A 13,342-nucleotide genomic window follows, 5' to 3' on the forward strand; every position below is an offset into this window, starting at 1 on the left:
TTACAGCACACAGTTACCGTTGTGAGAAATTAAATTTCTGTAACCTCTCTGTAACGGACACCTCTCAGTAACGGACAAAAATTCATGTCCCATTGGTGTCCGTTATTCAGAGGTTTCACTGTATTATTCTTATTGCTTTTTGTTTCATTCAAATACTGTATGTGCTCTGAAATAGTGACTCCATAACATGATAACATATGACAAATGAGAGAAGAAGCATGCATGATATGTAATGATTAAAAGATTTTTATGTACAGACATAGAATATTACACAGTTGATTATTATACACATTTCAGTTTAATTTCGAATCTAAATCAACCGAGAAACATTCTTCCCTGCCAATTATGAAACTGACTAACTAACTCTGTGTCCTATGGAACAAGGAGTTTCAATGCCGCGTTCACAAAAGCTCTCCATTGACTTCTGTCCTTAGCAAGTTGGATCCAGTTTTTATTTGTATTCCTATTTCTGCGAGATCTATCTTAATATTGTCCTCCCATCTATGCCTAAGTCTTCCTCATGGTCTTGTGATTGGATTATCCAGGTAAAACCTTGGAAACGTTACTACTTTCTTCCATTCTAGCTACATGACTTGCCCACTTAAACCTCCTAGATTTGATGAGTCTAACAATGCTTGGTAAACAGTAAAAACGGTAAACTTACATCGCTATCAAGTCAATAACGTAAATCATTTATTGTAACTAAAAAGGGAACCCAGTTTCGTATTATTCAAATTTAATATTTATTCTTTCGAATACAAGTATTAGAAAGAAATATATATAGAATGTATTTCTTTCTAATACTTCTTTCACATTTAAATTGAACTTCCTAGTATTTTAATACATTCTTATACAAAAGTCATCCATTCAAGAATTGTCATGCGAAATGATGGATGGACGGACAACAGAATTTTATGTTTTACTGCGTGTTCCTTAGAAATATTCGGCAGCTATAAAGCCATAAATATTCGGCAGTTATAATGTCATAAATTTTCGGCAGCTATAAAGCCACAAATATCCGGCAACTATAAATTCATAAATATTCGGCAGCTATAAAGCCATAAATATTCGGCAGTTATAATGCCATAAATGTGCTTCAGCTATAAAGCCATAAACATTCGGCAACTATAAAGCCATAAATATTCGGCAACTATAAAGCCATGAGTATTCGGCAACTATAATGCTAAGACCGCTATAAATGTAGCATTGATTGTAAGTTGTATTGTTTTTAATTAAATTGAAATAAGATAGCACACACGTAAGTTTGCTTTACCAGTTTTAATATAATAATTGTAATTAAGTAATTAGTCTTTATGTGAAAAACAATTGAGTTCGTAGTGTATGGGAAGTTCCAGAATGTTTGCGATATATAGTCGTGATATATATTATACAGTCATCTCCGATGTAGTTATGGGTTGTTATAAGTGGTTTGTTTTAATTGAATGTTTGTCACAAAGCCGTAAATGTAATATTTTAGTTTTGATATACAGGATGGTAAAGTTCCTTTGGGGAATCCCTCGCACACATCTTGCGGAGGTTTGAAACATACATTTTTCAATCGAGCAGGTATGACTTCGAGTGTCATGTTCTAAACCGCACTCTCTACGTTGCATTGTTTTTGAATTACAGCCCTCTGAAGTTCATTTTCTCACGCTTTCGGCACCTTATGTCGCCGAAACTATCCTTCACTGACCAAAGTTCCACAGGACTTTTTTGCTGGTTTCGGTGTCGGGAATCAGCTTCCGAACTTTGTTCGAATAGTTTCTTACCATTCTGTATATATGATTGATTGTTTTAAATCAGGATATGTCATTAACACTTTAGATTGGTTGTCAATTGTTTTCCAATTCATATTTGCTGGTGTGGAAATATATTTTTTGAAATTCACTGTCTTAGTTACTTTCCTACTTTATATTAATTTAGATATAGTGTTATTCTAAATAGATAATTAAATAATCAGGAAACATATGTAAATATCAAAAACATTCACTATTCAAAATCACTCTATGTCACATCGACGCAGCTTCGACACACACTCATTAAAACCTAGGTTTTTCTATTTTCTTCTTTTCATTTACCTTAATTCTTTCTTCCTGACCTCTTTCGCCAGATATTTCATCAGACGCAGACACTGGAGTCTTTTGTCGTATATAGCTTGGAAAATAATGTTTTCCAATCATTTGATTCATTGTTTCCCTTTTTCCTGAAGAAAGGTTATATTTTTAACCGACTTTTAAAGAAAGGAGTTTCTCAGTTTGACCTGTATGTGTGTATGTTTATATGCATTGTATGATATTTATGGTTGTACGTGATTATTTCGAGAACTATTGGCCATATTTTGATGCGGTTGTCACTAATTGAACAAGGTATTTCCAAATAAGGTTTATACGTATATTTTTTTTTTAAAAAAAAAAGTAGTAAATAATTTATTAATTTGAAAAAAAAAAATCAAATAATTTCTGCAACCTCTGAGAAAACATATCTTAAACATACTGCAACCAGAAATTCAATAAAGTAAGGCGGGTTGCGTACAGTCAAGGGGCAAGAATCTTTTCAGTCAGCTTTATCCGAATGATCGAACACTATAGTGATGGATCTTCATGTCATTGGCTATGTCAGGACTGTTTACATGCCAGTCTTCCACAACTTTTACTAGAATATAATGCACTTTTTTCTGTGGTTGGCCGCCCACTGCGAGAAGCATCTTGGAAATCGAAATTCCCAAAACGACAGCGACGCTTGTACTGACTTTTGTGTCTATGTTTCCTGTTTGAAGTGCCTAAATATCCGCAGCCTACTAAAAACAAATCTCTAGGGAGTCACGATGGCCATTAGTAGAGGCTTACATCTGGTACCAAAAGTCGGAGATTTGATCCCAGGCCATGGAAGTTCGTGGCGAACAACATTGAGGCACAGAGAGAAGGGAGAGAGATTCAAATGTGGGGCCAGAGACGGATACATTGACATATGCAGGGTTAGAACTGGAGGAACAAATTATCGGACAACATTCACATTTTGAGGAAAATTTTCTTGTGACATAATCATAATTTATACTTCCCATGATTATTCCGTATATGCCAATATTTAATAAGAATGAATAATTGTGAAATTAAAATTTTGTACCCTTCCACCGGACATCGAATCCGGGACTACGTGCACCAAAGACACACGGTAGCCAGTAGACCAGCAATGAAATCTTGTAGAGGGTCGAGAATAACGTGCAAATAAGATTTTCCATAGATTACAATGTTAACCTCTCTCTCTCGCAACAATTTTTATAGAGATGGTTGGAGAGTACTTCAAATTATATACTCGCAGCCTCATTCCGTGTATAAAAATTGCTTCCTGATTTCCTTAGGATTCTGAAACATGTATTCTTAGATAGGGCACATATTAGTTCCTATGTGAAGTCTTGATCCGACTACGGTAAATCCCATAGTTTTGAAGCTATGAAACTTTTAAATTCATTTTTTCATGTTTTCGGCAGCCTATAACTTCAAAAGAAAGCATTTGTGCACCCACGATGGTTTATACTTTTTGCCTTATCTTGGTGTCAGGAGTCAGTGTAGTTTTGAAACACCCTGTATAAATACCACGTCTAGATCCCGATTGTTGGGTGAGAACGTCTTTCTTGAGAGACCTTTTAGTACTTCAGTCGCTGAACTTTCTCGCCTACCATGTACCTTAAACTTTTTTGGTGGCTCAGTGGTAGAGCGTTCACCTCCGGTGCTTGGGGTCCCTGGTTCGATCCCAGCTCGCGCCGTGTGGACTTTGTGGTGGACAAACACCGTGCTCGTGGGTTTTCTCGGGGTTTTCCTCTTTCCTCCCACATTCTTCATTCCACCATTTCATTCATATCTCATAATCACCGTCTCCTTTAGCCTAACCGGCATAACCGTGTGACGTAAAACTCAAAGATTTCATTTCATTTTTTTTTTTTTTTTTAATATTTGCAAGGCCTGTTTGAGCAATTATAACGAATAACTATTTGTAATGGAAATAAGGGTGTATTTGCAATTTTCATGCCTCAAATGTGTTGAAATTTTCGAGATATGCAAGAAGAACATGGCTTATCTAGTAGCCTTCTCTGTGAGTGAGTAATTAACGTCATGGCTTCATAGATGATAAATCCTTGGTTCGAAACCAGTCTTTCAAAGCTGTCAATGTTTTAATTCTTCATTCCTCATATGTTAAGATCTTTCTCACACTGCGCTATGATGGTTTCAAAAAAATAGTTCTCGGCCTTAATTCGACAACTGCGAGTCTTATCCTCACAGGTTTTACTGAGAACCCATCATTCTTATTATGCTTCTGAAAATTACAATTTTCCTCAGAATTTGGATACTGTCCTATCATTTGTTTCTCCAGTTCTAAACTTGAATACGTGAACGAATTCCTCTCTGTCCTCATATTTGAATCTCTCTCCCTCCTCTTTCTATCAATGTCATTCGTCACGAACTCACATGGCCCCAAATCAAATGTCAGACTCTTGATACCAGATGTAAGTCTTTACCAATGGTCTCAGATCAAATATCAGACTCTTGATACCAGATGTAAGCCTTTACCAATGGCGTCAGATCAAATGTCCGACTCTTGATACCAGATGTAAGTCTTTACCAATGGTCTCAGATCAAATATCAGACTCTTGATACCAGATGTAAGCCTTTACCAATGGCGTCAGATCAAATGTCCGACTCTTGATACGAGATGTAAGTCTTTACCAATGGTCTCAGATCAAATATCAGACTCTTGATACCAGATGTAATCCTTTACCAATGGCATCAGATCAAATGTCAGACTCTTGATACCAGATGTAAGCCTTTGCCAATGGCGTCAGATCAGATGTCCGACTCTTGATACCAGATGTAAGCCTTTGCCAATGACGTCAGATCAAATATCAGACTCTTGATACCAGATGTAAGCCTTTACCAATGGCGTCAGATCAAATGTCCGACTCTTGATACCAGATGTAAGTCTTTACCAATGGTCTCAGATCAAATATCAGACTCTTGATACCAGATGTAAGCCTTTACCAATGGCGTCAGATCAAATGTCAGACTCTTGATACCAGATGTAAGTCTTTACCAATGGTCTCAGATCAAATATCAGACTCTTGATACCAGATGTAAGCCTTTACCAATGGCGTCAGATCAAATGTCCGACTCTTGATACGAGATGTAAGTCTTTACCAATGGTCTCAGATCAAATATCAGACTCTTGATACCAGATGTAAGCCTTTACCAATGGCGTCAGATCAAATGTCAGACTCTTGATACCAGATGTAAGTCTTTACCAATGGTCTCAGATCAAATATCAGACTCTTGATACCAGATGTAAGCCTTTACCAATGGCGTCAGATCAAATGTCCGACTCTTGATACGAGATGTAAGTCTTTACCAATGGTCTCAGATCAAATATCAGACTCTTGATGCCAGATGTAAGCCTTTACCAATGGCATCAGATCAAATGTCAGACTCTTGATACCAGATGTAAGCCTTTGCCAATGGCGTCAGATCAGATGTCCGACTCTTGATACCAGATGTAAGCCTTTGCCAATGACGTCAGATCAAATATCAGACTCTTGATACCAGATGTAAGCCTTTACCAATGGCGTCAGATCAAATGTCCGACTCTTGATACCAGATGTAAGTCTTTACCAATGGTCTCAGATCAAATATCAGACTCTTGATACCAGATGTAAGCCTTTACCAATGGCGTCAGATCAAATGTCAGACTCTTGATACCAGATGTAAGTCTTTACCAATGGTCTCAGATCAAATATCAGACTCTTGATACCAGATGTAAGCCTTTACCAATGGCGTCAGATCAAATGTCAGACTCTTGATACCAGATGTAAGCCTTTACCAATGGCGTCAGATCAAATGTCAGACTCTTGATACCAGATGTAAGCCTTTACCAATGGCGTCAGATCAAATGTCCGACTCTTGATACAAGATGTAAGTCTTTACCAATGGTCTCAGATCAAATATAAGACTCTTGATACCAGATATAAGCCTTTACCAATGGCGTCAGATCAAATGTCCGACTCTTAATACCAGATGTAAGCCTTTACCAATTGCGTCAGATCAGATGTCCGACTCTTGATACCAAATGTAAGCCTTTACCAATGGCGTCAGATCAAATGTCCGACTCTTGATACCAGATGGAAGCCTCTACCAATGGCCATCGTGACTCCCTATAGGTTTGTTTTTAGTAGACTTCGAATATTTAGTCGCATTAATGATTCATAAAATTGCTATCGAAATAATTTCATATTAGGCAATAAAATTTTTCGGCTTGGTGCAATTTAATAAATTCTTTATAGCTAATAGTAATAAACTATTTACTGCTTCCAACCGCTTTATTTTTATTGTTATGGTCTCCTTGTTAGCGTTTTTATTATTTTTGCCTTTTTCGAAGTCGGTTCATACTTTAAAAAGTTTTCTTTTATTTAAGATAGTACTTCTTTCTATTGTCCATAGAATTTAATTCTTCCTTCTAATGTGACCTTTTCTTTTATTCATGGTTTTAGTTGGAGGTTGATTTCTCGGTTCTCTAGACTTCCGAACTATGCTATGCATAATTCTCGGAAGTCTTATAGTTGTCCGGTTGGCCATCTGGCGACAGGTATCAGAGCAAGAACGGTCAGATATATCGAGATGCGGTTTCTTGCAATCGATTCAGCGTCCCACGAATAGGTTCCATCTCCGTTAACTCTCTACCCAAACCGGAAGTGGCTCAAATTAGTCGTTTACGATTTCAACGTGTATCGCCATAGAACAAAAATGGTAATAGATAGCGTCAAGAGGTTTTCTGCAGTCGATTTAGCGTCTCTAGAGAGCACATCGTTGCAATCCGCAATACTGTACCAAACTCAGAAGTGGTTGAAATTTACTACAACTTCCGGTTTCAAGACTAATTTCCATAGAGCAAAAACTAAGATACGTCGAGATTAGGTTTCTATGAATTTAGTGTGCTTCGTAAGAATAGGTTCCGCTTTCTCCATTAGCCCTTTATTTAAACCGGAAGTGGTTTAAATTAACGATTTCCGGTTCCAACATGTATTGCCATAGAACGAAAGTGGTCATATATAGCTACAAGCGGTTTTCTGTAATCGATTCAGGGTGTCAAGGGAATATACCATCACAACCCACAACACTACCGAAACCGGAACTGTTTGAAATTCACTACTTCCGGATTCGGTATTCATTTCCATAGAGAGTAAAAGAAAAAAACGTTAAGAGACATTGAGCTACAGTTTTTTTGAATTGATTCAGTTTCCCAAGAGAGTTGATTCAGTAGGTTCTGAAGAACATTATGCCATTTTAGTATTTGGATAAGAACGACAGTAGTATGTTGATAGTATAGATTGATTATCTAATATAGGTACTAGAAATCTAATTGTGTATTTTACTGATGCTAGTTTAGTACAGAGAACTTTTATATGTTCATGCCATTTGATTTTGTTGTCAATAGTTGTACCTAAAAATTTTGCTGTTGATTGCACATATTCACAACTTGCATTATATATTGTGCTGCAAAGAGAGTGATGTATACGTATAACCTGACTACCAGAACTAAAAACAGACATTTAGTTTTATCAGAGTTCAGCATTAATTTATTTTCATAGAGACAGTTTTGTAATTGCGCATTTTCTTTGAAGGTCTTCTTTTCATGTCTCTGACACTATATTCTTAGTATTATCTTCATAAAGTTTAATGTCCCTTTTGTAATGCCAGAGGGAAGATAATTTATATACAGAAGAAACAGTAGGGCCTAGCACTGATCGTTGAGGGACACGCTTTTCGTTAGATTGTGACCTAGACATAATTTTTTGGATATGTGATGAGAGGGGGAGTTGAGTATTTTATTTTAACAACCTGTTGTCTTCGTGACAAATGGATAACAATAAGACAGACTAGACCAGATAGCATTTTCAACACCAAAGTAGACCAGACTCTACTACGGCACGTGAGAAAACAGGTAAATGAATATGGCAAACTATATTACATGTACCACCTTTCGTATTATTCATTGCCTAACTAATCTACGTTGCCAGGACAAACTTTAGCATATTGCACGTACTTTGGCATAGGTAACTCAATGTCGGTAAAAATGGTACGTGTTCTAGTCTGCCATGTTGCTATCCAAATATCATTTGAACTACAAGTTGGCTACGCCTCTTATGCCATGCTTGTTCAACTTTTCTAGAAGTATATTATTGTACACACAATCAAATGCCTTGCTTAGGTCGTGTAGTATGCTTACAGGCGATATCCTGTAATGAGAAGAATGAGTTCCTTGAAAATATATTAAGATATTTCATCAAGATCTTACGACTTTTTATATGTAACTAGGGTCAGTTACTCGCTTCGCTGGCTTAAAATAAGAAAAATCGATAAATGCTTCGTTAGTCAGTTACTTTTTACTATTAGTGAAGCGCTCTCTGATATGGGTCATTTTTCGATCATTTATATATATCGGGTGTTCTAAAAATGGCGCCCACGGACCAAAGAGCACTATGCTACAAGTCACAATAAAGCAATATATATACTTTTCGGGTCCATGTCTGGAGACACGAATTGCACTATGTGACAACGTCGCAAATAAAGAACCATAGAGTAGATCTACTAATCTATCAAATAGTTGCATCGATTCTTTCTAGATGGCAGCTAAAGTCGATGTAGATTGATACTAGCATCACTTATTAGTATAGCAATCGATTTAACTTCCTGATGTATTTGTAGAGTGATGTTAATGGTCCCAAGTTAATCTGCGACGTTGCCACATTGTGAAATTTTGAGGCCCCGGAGGGCAAATCATCATCATAAAATTTTCGCTTTATTTTGGCCTGTAGAATAGTGCTCTGTGGTCCGTGGGAGCCATTTTTAGAACACCTGATATATCTATCTATCTCGATCAAGTTTTCAACATAGATGAGGTTCGGGCCCGGGATTGTTTTTATCATTTCACTTTTAAGGTGCAACTTAGAGGAGGAGTATATATATACCCCTCCCCAAAGTTGCGGGGCTGAATTTGGATTTAAACGGCATCGGAAGTGTCACTGTTCATTTTAGTGACCCCGAAAAGTGCGTATTCGGCACTAATATAACCCCTCCTCCAAGTTGCACCTTAAAAGTGAAATGATAAAAAACATCCCAGGCCCGAACCTCATCTATGTTGAAAGTTTGATCGAAATAGATCATGTGGTTCAAGAGTTAAGTCACAAACTTATATTAGACTTTCATTTATATATCTATCTGTATTACATCAGGGCCGTGCCGTGGAAAATCAGCGCCCGGGGCGAGACTATACGACGGTGCCCCCATACATATATTCCAAGCAATTTTTCCTATTTTTTTCCTTTTTTCTCCCGAATTTTTTGTCTCCCTGACTTCGGCGCCCGGAGGCGTCGCCCCGCTCGCCCTCCCCTACGGCACGGCCCTGTATTACATAACTATCTATATTATATAGATAGATTTGTTCTACCAAGGATATAATTTTCTGACAATTAGTTGGAGGCATAAAAAATGTATCCAGTATATTAGTAAGAGGATCTACAGGAATACATGTATTATTATTATTATTATTATTATTATTATTATTATTATTATTATTATTATTATTATTATTAATAATAATAATAATAATAATAATAATAATAATAATAATAATAATAATAATAATAATAATAATAATAATAATAATAATAATAGTAATTTACTAAATTTCTTTAAAACAGCGAAATTCGATGTCGGTGAATAATAAGCTCAAACACTAAGCATTTCCAGATTTATGTCTACATAACGTACTTTTATTTACTAAATTTTGTAAAATATTTTTTTTAAATATAATTTTAGGAAATGGCAATATCGCTCGACAGACTTGGATACACCTACCACAGGATTGGAGAATACGTAATGTGTGCAATAAAACGATTTTATCAAAGATGGTGAAGAAAGAAAGAAAAAAAAGTGAAACGTAAAATTGATATCTTGTAATAATGTACAAGCTTTCATACCAAAGAAAATTTTAAGTCATTTTGATATGTGTGATTTTTTTTGTACAAGAAACGATTTATTTTGGAACAAATGTTACACGCTTTTGATAAAATAAATAAAGAATTAATTTGTTCCTTAGTTCTGTAATTTTTATTTCACAATTAATAAGATTTGTTTATTAATTTGAAACTTATGGTATATAGAAGACTTTCATTTCATTTTATGAGAGTTCAACATAGCAAAATTAATGATCAAAATGAGTAAAAAACCGCAACGTCTTCAGATTTCAATGATCAGTACACAGTGGCGTATTTAGGATTTAGTTTCGGGGGGGGTATGCATAACACGTGAGTAAGCACTTGTATTTTTCCTTTTGGGTACCGACAAATTTTAATGAAGTTGTGCATATAACAACTTTATTTCCGGGGCGGGGGGGGGGGCTTGAGCCTGATAGCCACACCTCTAAATACGCCACTCTTAGTACATAATACTATAAGCAGTATATTTCGAACAAAACTCAGTGAGTGCTCATCTTCAGCACAATAAAGTTGAGGGTGAGAGTAAAATCAATATAATTATATTACAAGTTGTAGACAAGGATAGAACGAAATAATAAAACTTATACGAAGGAGCTGGATTTTAAGTTTTGGGGGGCGCGGTGGCTCAGTGGTAGAGCGTTCACCTCTGGTGCTTGGGGTCCCGGGTTCGATCCCAGCCCCCGCCAAGTGAACTTTGTGGTGGACAAACACCGTGCTCGTGGGTTTTCTCGGGGTTCTCCCGTTTCCTCCCACTTTCTTCATTCCACCATTTCACTCATCTCTCATAATCACCGTCTCCTTTAGCCTAACCGGCATAACCGTGGGACGTAAAACTTAAAGATTTCATTTTTGGATTTTAAGTTTGTATAAGTTTTAGTAAGTATTCTTTTCTATTCTTGCGTACAACTGATAAGATAGTTATATGTGTTCTTTGATACGAGGATAAGTCAAAAATTATCCGCAATTTTGACATAATTCTAATTACATTGTTAATATTGACCTCCGTCCTCTTTTCTTTTATTGTTATGCTACAAAAATTTGATCATCGCATAACCACATCAGGAACCATGACTTAATTTCAAGAACGATGTGCCACTTCATCAGTAGTCACTCGTTTGTCTAATAGAACCATGTCACGTGTACGCTCAATGTTAATCAGCATGAAATATGATGTCTCTAGTATTATCGATGTTGAAAAGGTTAGGAAAGCTCTGTGAATCTTCCGTAGAACTGGAGAGCTTGTTGTGCTATTAACTTAGATTGTTTAGCTTCTTGTGTTTCTTTTAACCTTGAGTCTACCAGCAGCGCCATAATATGATTCAGTAATATGTCTTATATACTTTAATACTGTTTTCTAGAGACATATAGACTATAAATAAAATTTGGTACACATAGACATTAGGAAACAAGATAAATCTTAAAACGTTTCAACATATAATTGAAGGCTTTTGTGTGCGTCCACTGAAACAATATTTGTGAAGGAACCACTTCATCTTTGTGTTATAACTATTCAAAATACTCGATCTGTGAGTATTAACTCTAATTTCAGGTTATATAGGTAATGTTTCAGTTAGCATTTTATCAAACCCCATTTGAAATAGTGTTACTACAATAAGCAGAATAAAAAAAAAAATAATAAGATGATGAAACTTAGTATACTTTGTGAGGCTTTTCATGCTACATGGGAAGGGAAGATGGGGACCTCCAAGTGAGGCTTCTACCGGGGCCCTATAACCCCCCAGTCTGAGTCTGTCTGTCTGTTCACAGAAGTAATTTTCTTCGTCCGCTAGCGGTCATAACATCAATCATCTTCTCAACATTACGTGACAGGTAGGAATGGATTGGTAGGAGTGCAAGTCTTGTAAGTCGCTCCCTATACATTCTGTTTTTGACGTAGAATTTTATTCTTTTCATTGAAGTAAACGATATCTCCACCGACATAGTTGAAACAGGGGAGCAAGCTAAAGTATTGAGTAGCTTGCCAATTGTTGGAAAGAAGGCTCGATTACAGATATCGAGCACATCCATCATTTCGACAGGTTTATTTGGTTCGTGATGCCATATTTTATATACTATACCCAGCCTTGAGAACGGATTCTGAAACAAAATAAGTCCCATAGCAGGGTGTCTATCGGTCACGGAAGTCATGAAAAAGTCACGAAATCAGAACACGGTCATGAAAGTCAAGAAATTTAACTTTTGGGTCACATTTTTTTTTCTTTTTTTAATCTGAGCAAATATAAGTATAAACTGGAAAATTTTGTTTTATAAAACGACAAAATTCACCACCAAAAATGTCTCTGGTTGGCTTTAGATACTACCAAATAGCAAACAAACCACACTTCTATCGCATGCATGAAACTTTGGCCCAATTCGCTCTTGAGAATATTACTAAATCTTATGATTTGGGAAGGAAAAGGTCACGAAATTTCATTTTGCAATTTTAGTAGACACCCTGAATAGTCAGGGGCGGATTAAAGTTTCTGGTGCCCATAGGCACTCTGACGTAAGGCATCCCTACCTCTTTAAAGAACAAAGTGTAAGTGCAATATTAGATTAGGGCTTCTTTCTAAAATTAAGCCCAGCAACTTGTTTTTGAAAATAAAGAGCGATGTTCTCGATAACTAATTTTCTATTAAATATATTTTTTTAGGGGCGCTCCTAGGCACGTGCCTACTTCGCCTGTGCGTTAATCCGCCACTGCCAATAGTTCTGCATTTTTTGCGTGGTCTTTTAGTTTTCCTTCTTCAACATGTCTTGACAAAAAATATTTGTAGAGAACATAACACTTCCTTGTCATAAAACGTTGGTTTAAGACCGCAAATTAAATAATTTAAGCACGGCACAAAGACTGCTCTTTTCAGATATTCTTCCAGGGAATTGCTTGGTGGATTTGATCTTTTCGTTTGTTTATTCATCACTCAAGGGGCATGAATTTCACTCTAAAGAACTTTATTTTGTTGATTTAGAGTAAATTTTGAAAATGTCACCAAAAATGATTCAGATAGAGGAAAGCTAGTACTTGAAAACTAGGCCCTCCTATCGTTTGAACTATCGAAGCTAATAACGTACAAAATTCGTTTCTGAATACATTTATAAATAATAAGGTATTTGCCACTCCAGTGTTTAATCCTTTATTTGGCACTGTTGCTCTCTAGCAACATCGCATTCTATTGCGTTATCAGCACGAATTATAACTTCAGTGATCACTTAGTTGGCATTATTACTTTCATGCAATATTCATATTCATGATTTGCGCTTCTTTAAATACTTCTAATCTTCGTCAACAGGGAACAGTCAAAT

At 36.3% G+C, this 13,342-nt stretch overlaps 1 protein-coding gene across 1 annotated transcript in view; it reads left to right on the forward strand.

Moving 5' to 3' along the window:
- Positions 1-10,124, forward strand: part of LOC145672918 (uncharacterized) — a 35,159-nt gene extending 25,035 nt beyond the window's left edge. The window contains exon 5 of the mRNA XM_081742130.1: positions 9,861-10,124. Coding sequence (XP_081598256.1) covers positions 9,861-9,956 — 96 coding nt within the window. The 3' untranslated portion in view covers positions 9,957-10,124. The remainder of the gene's footprint in view (positions 1-9,860) is intronic.
- The last annotated feature ends 3,218 nt before the right edge of the window (positions 10,125-13,342 follow it).

This window comes from Thermobia domestica, chromosome 16 (assembly GCF_964235325.1).
Source record: "Thermobia domestica chromosome 16, izTheDome1.hap1.1, whole genome shotgun sequence".
In the NCBI taxonomy this organism is placed as follows: Eukaryota; Metazoa; Arthropoda; class Insecta; order Zygentoma; family Lepismatidae; genus Thermobia; species Thermobia domestica.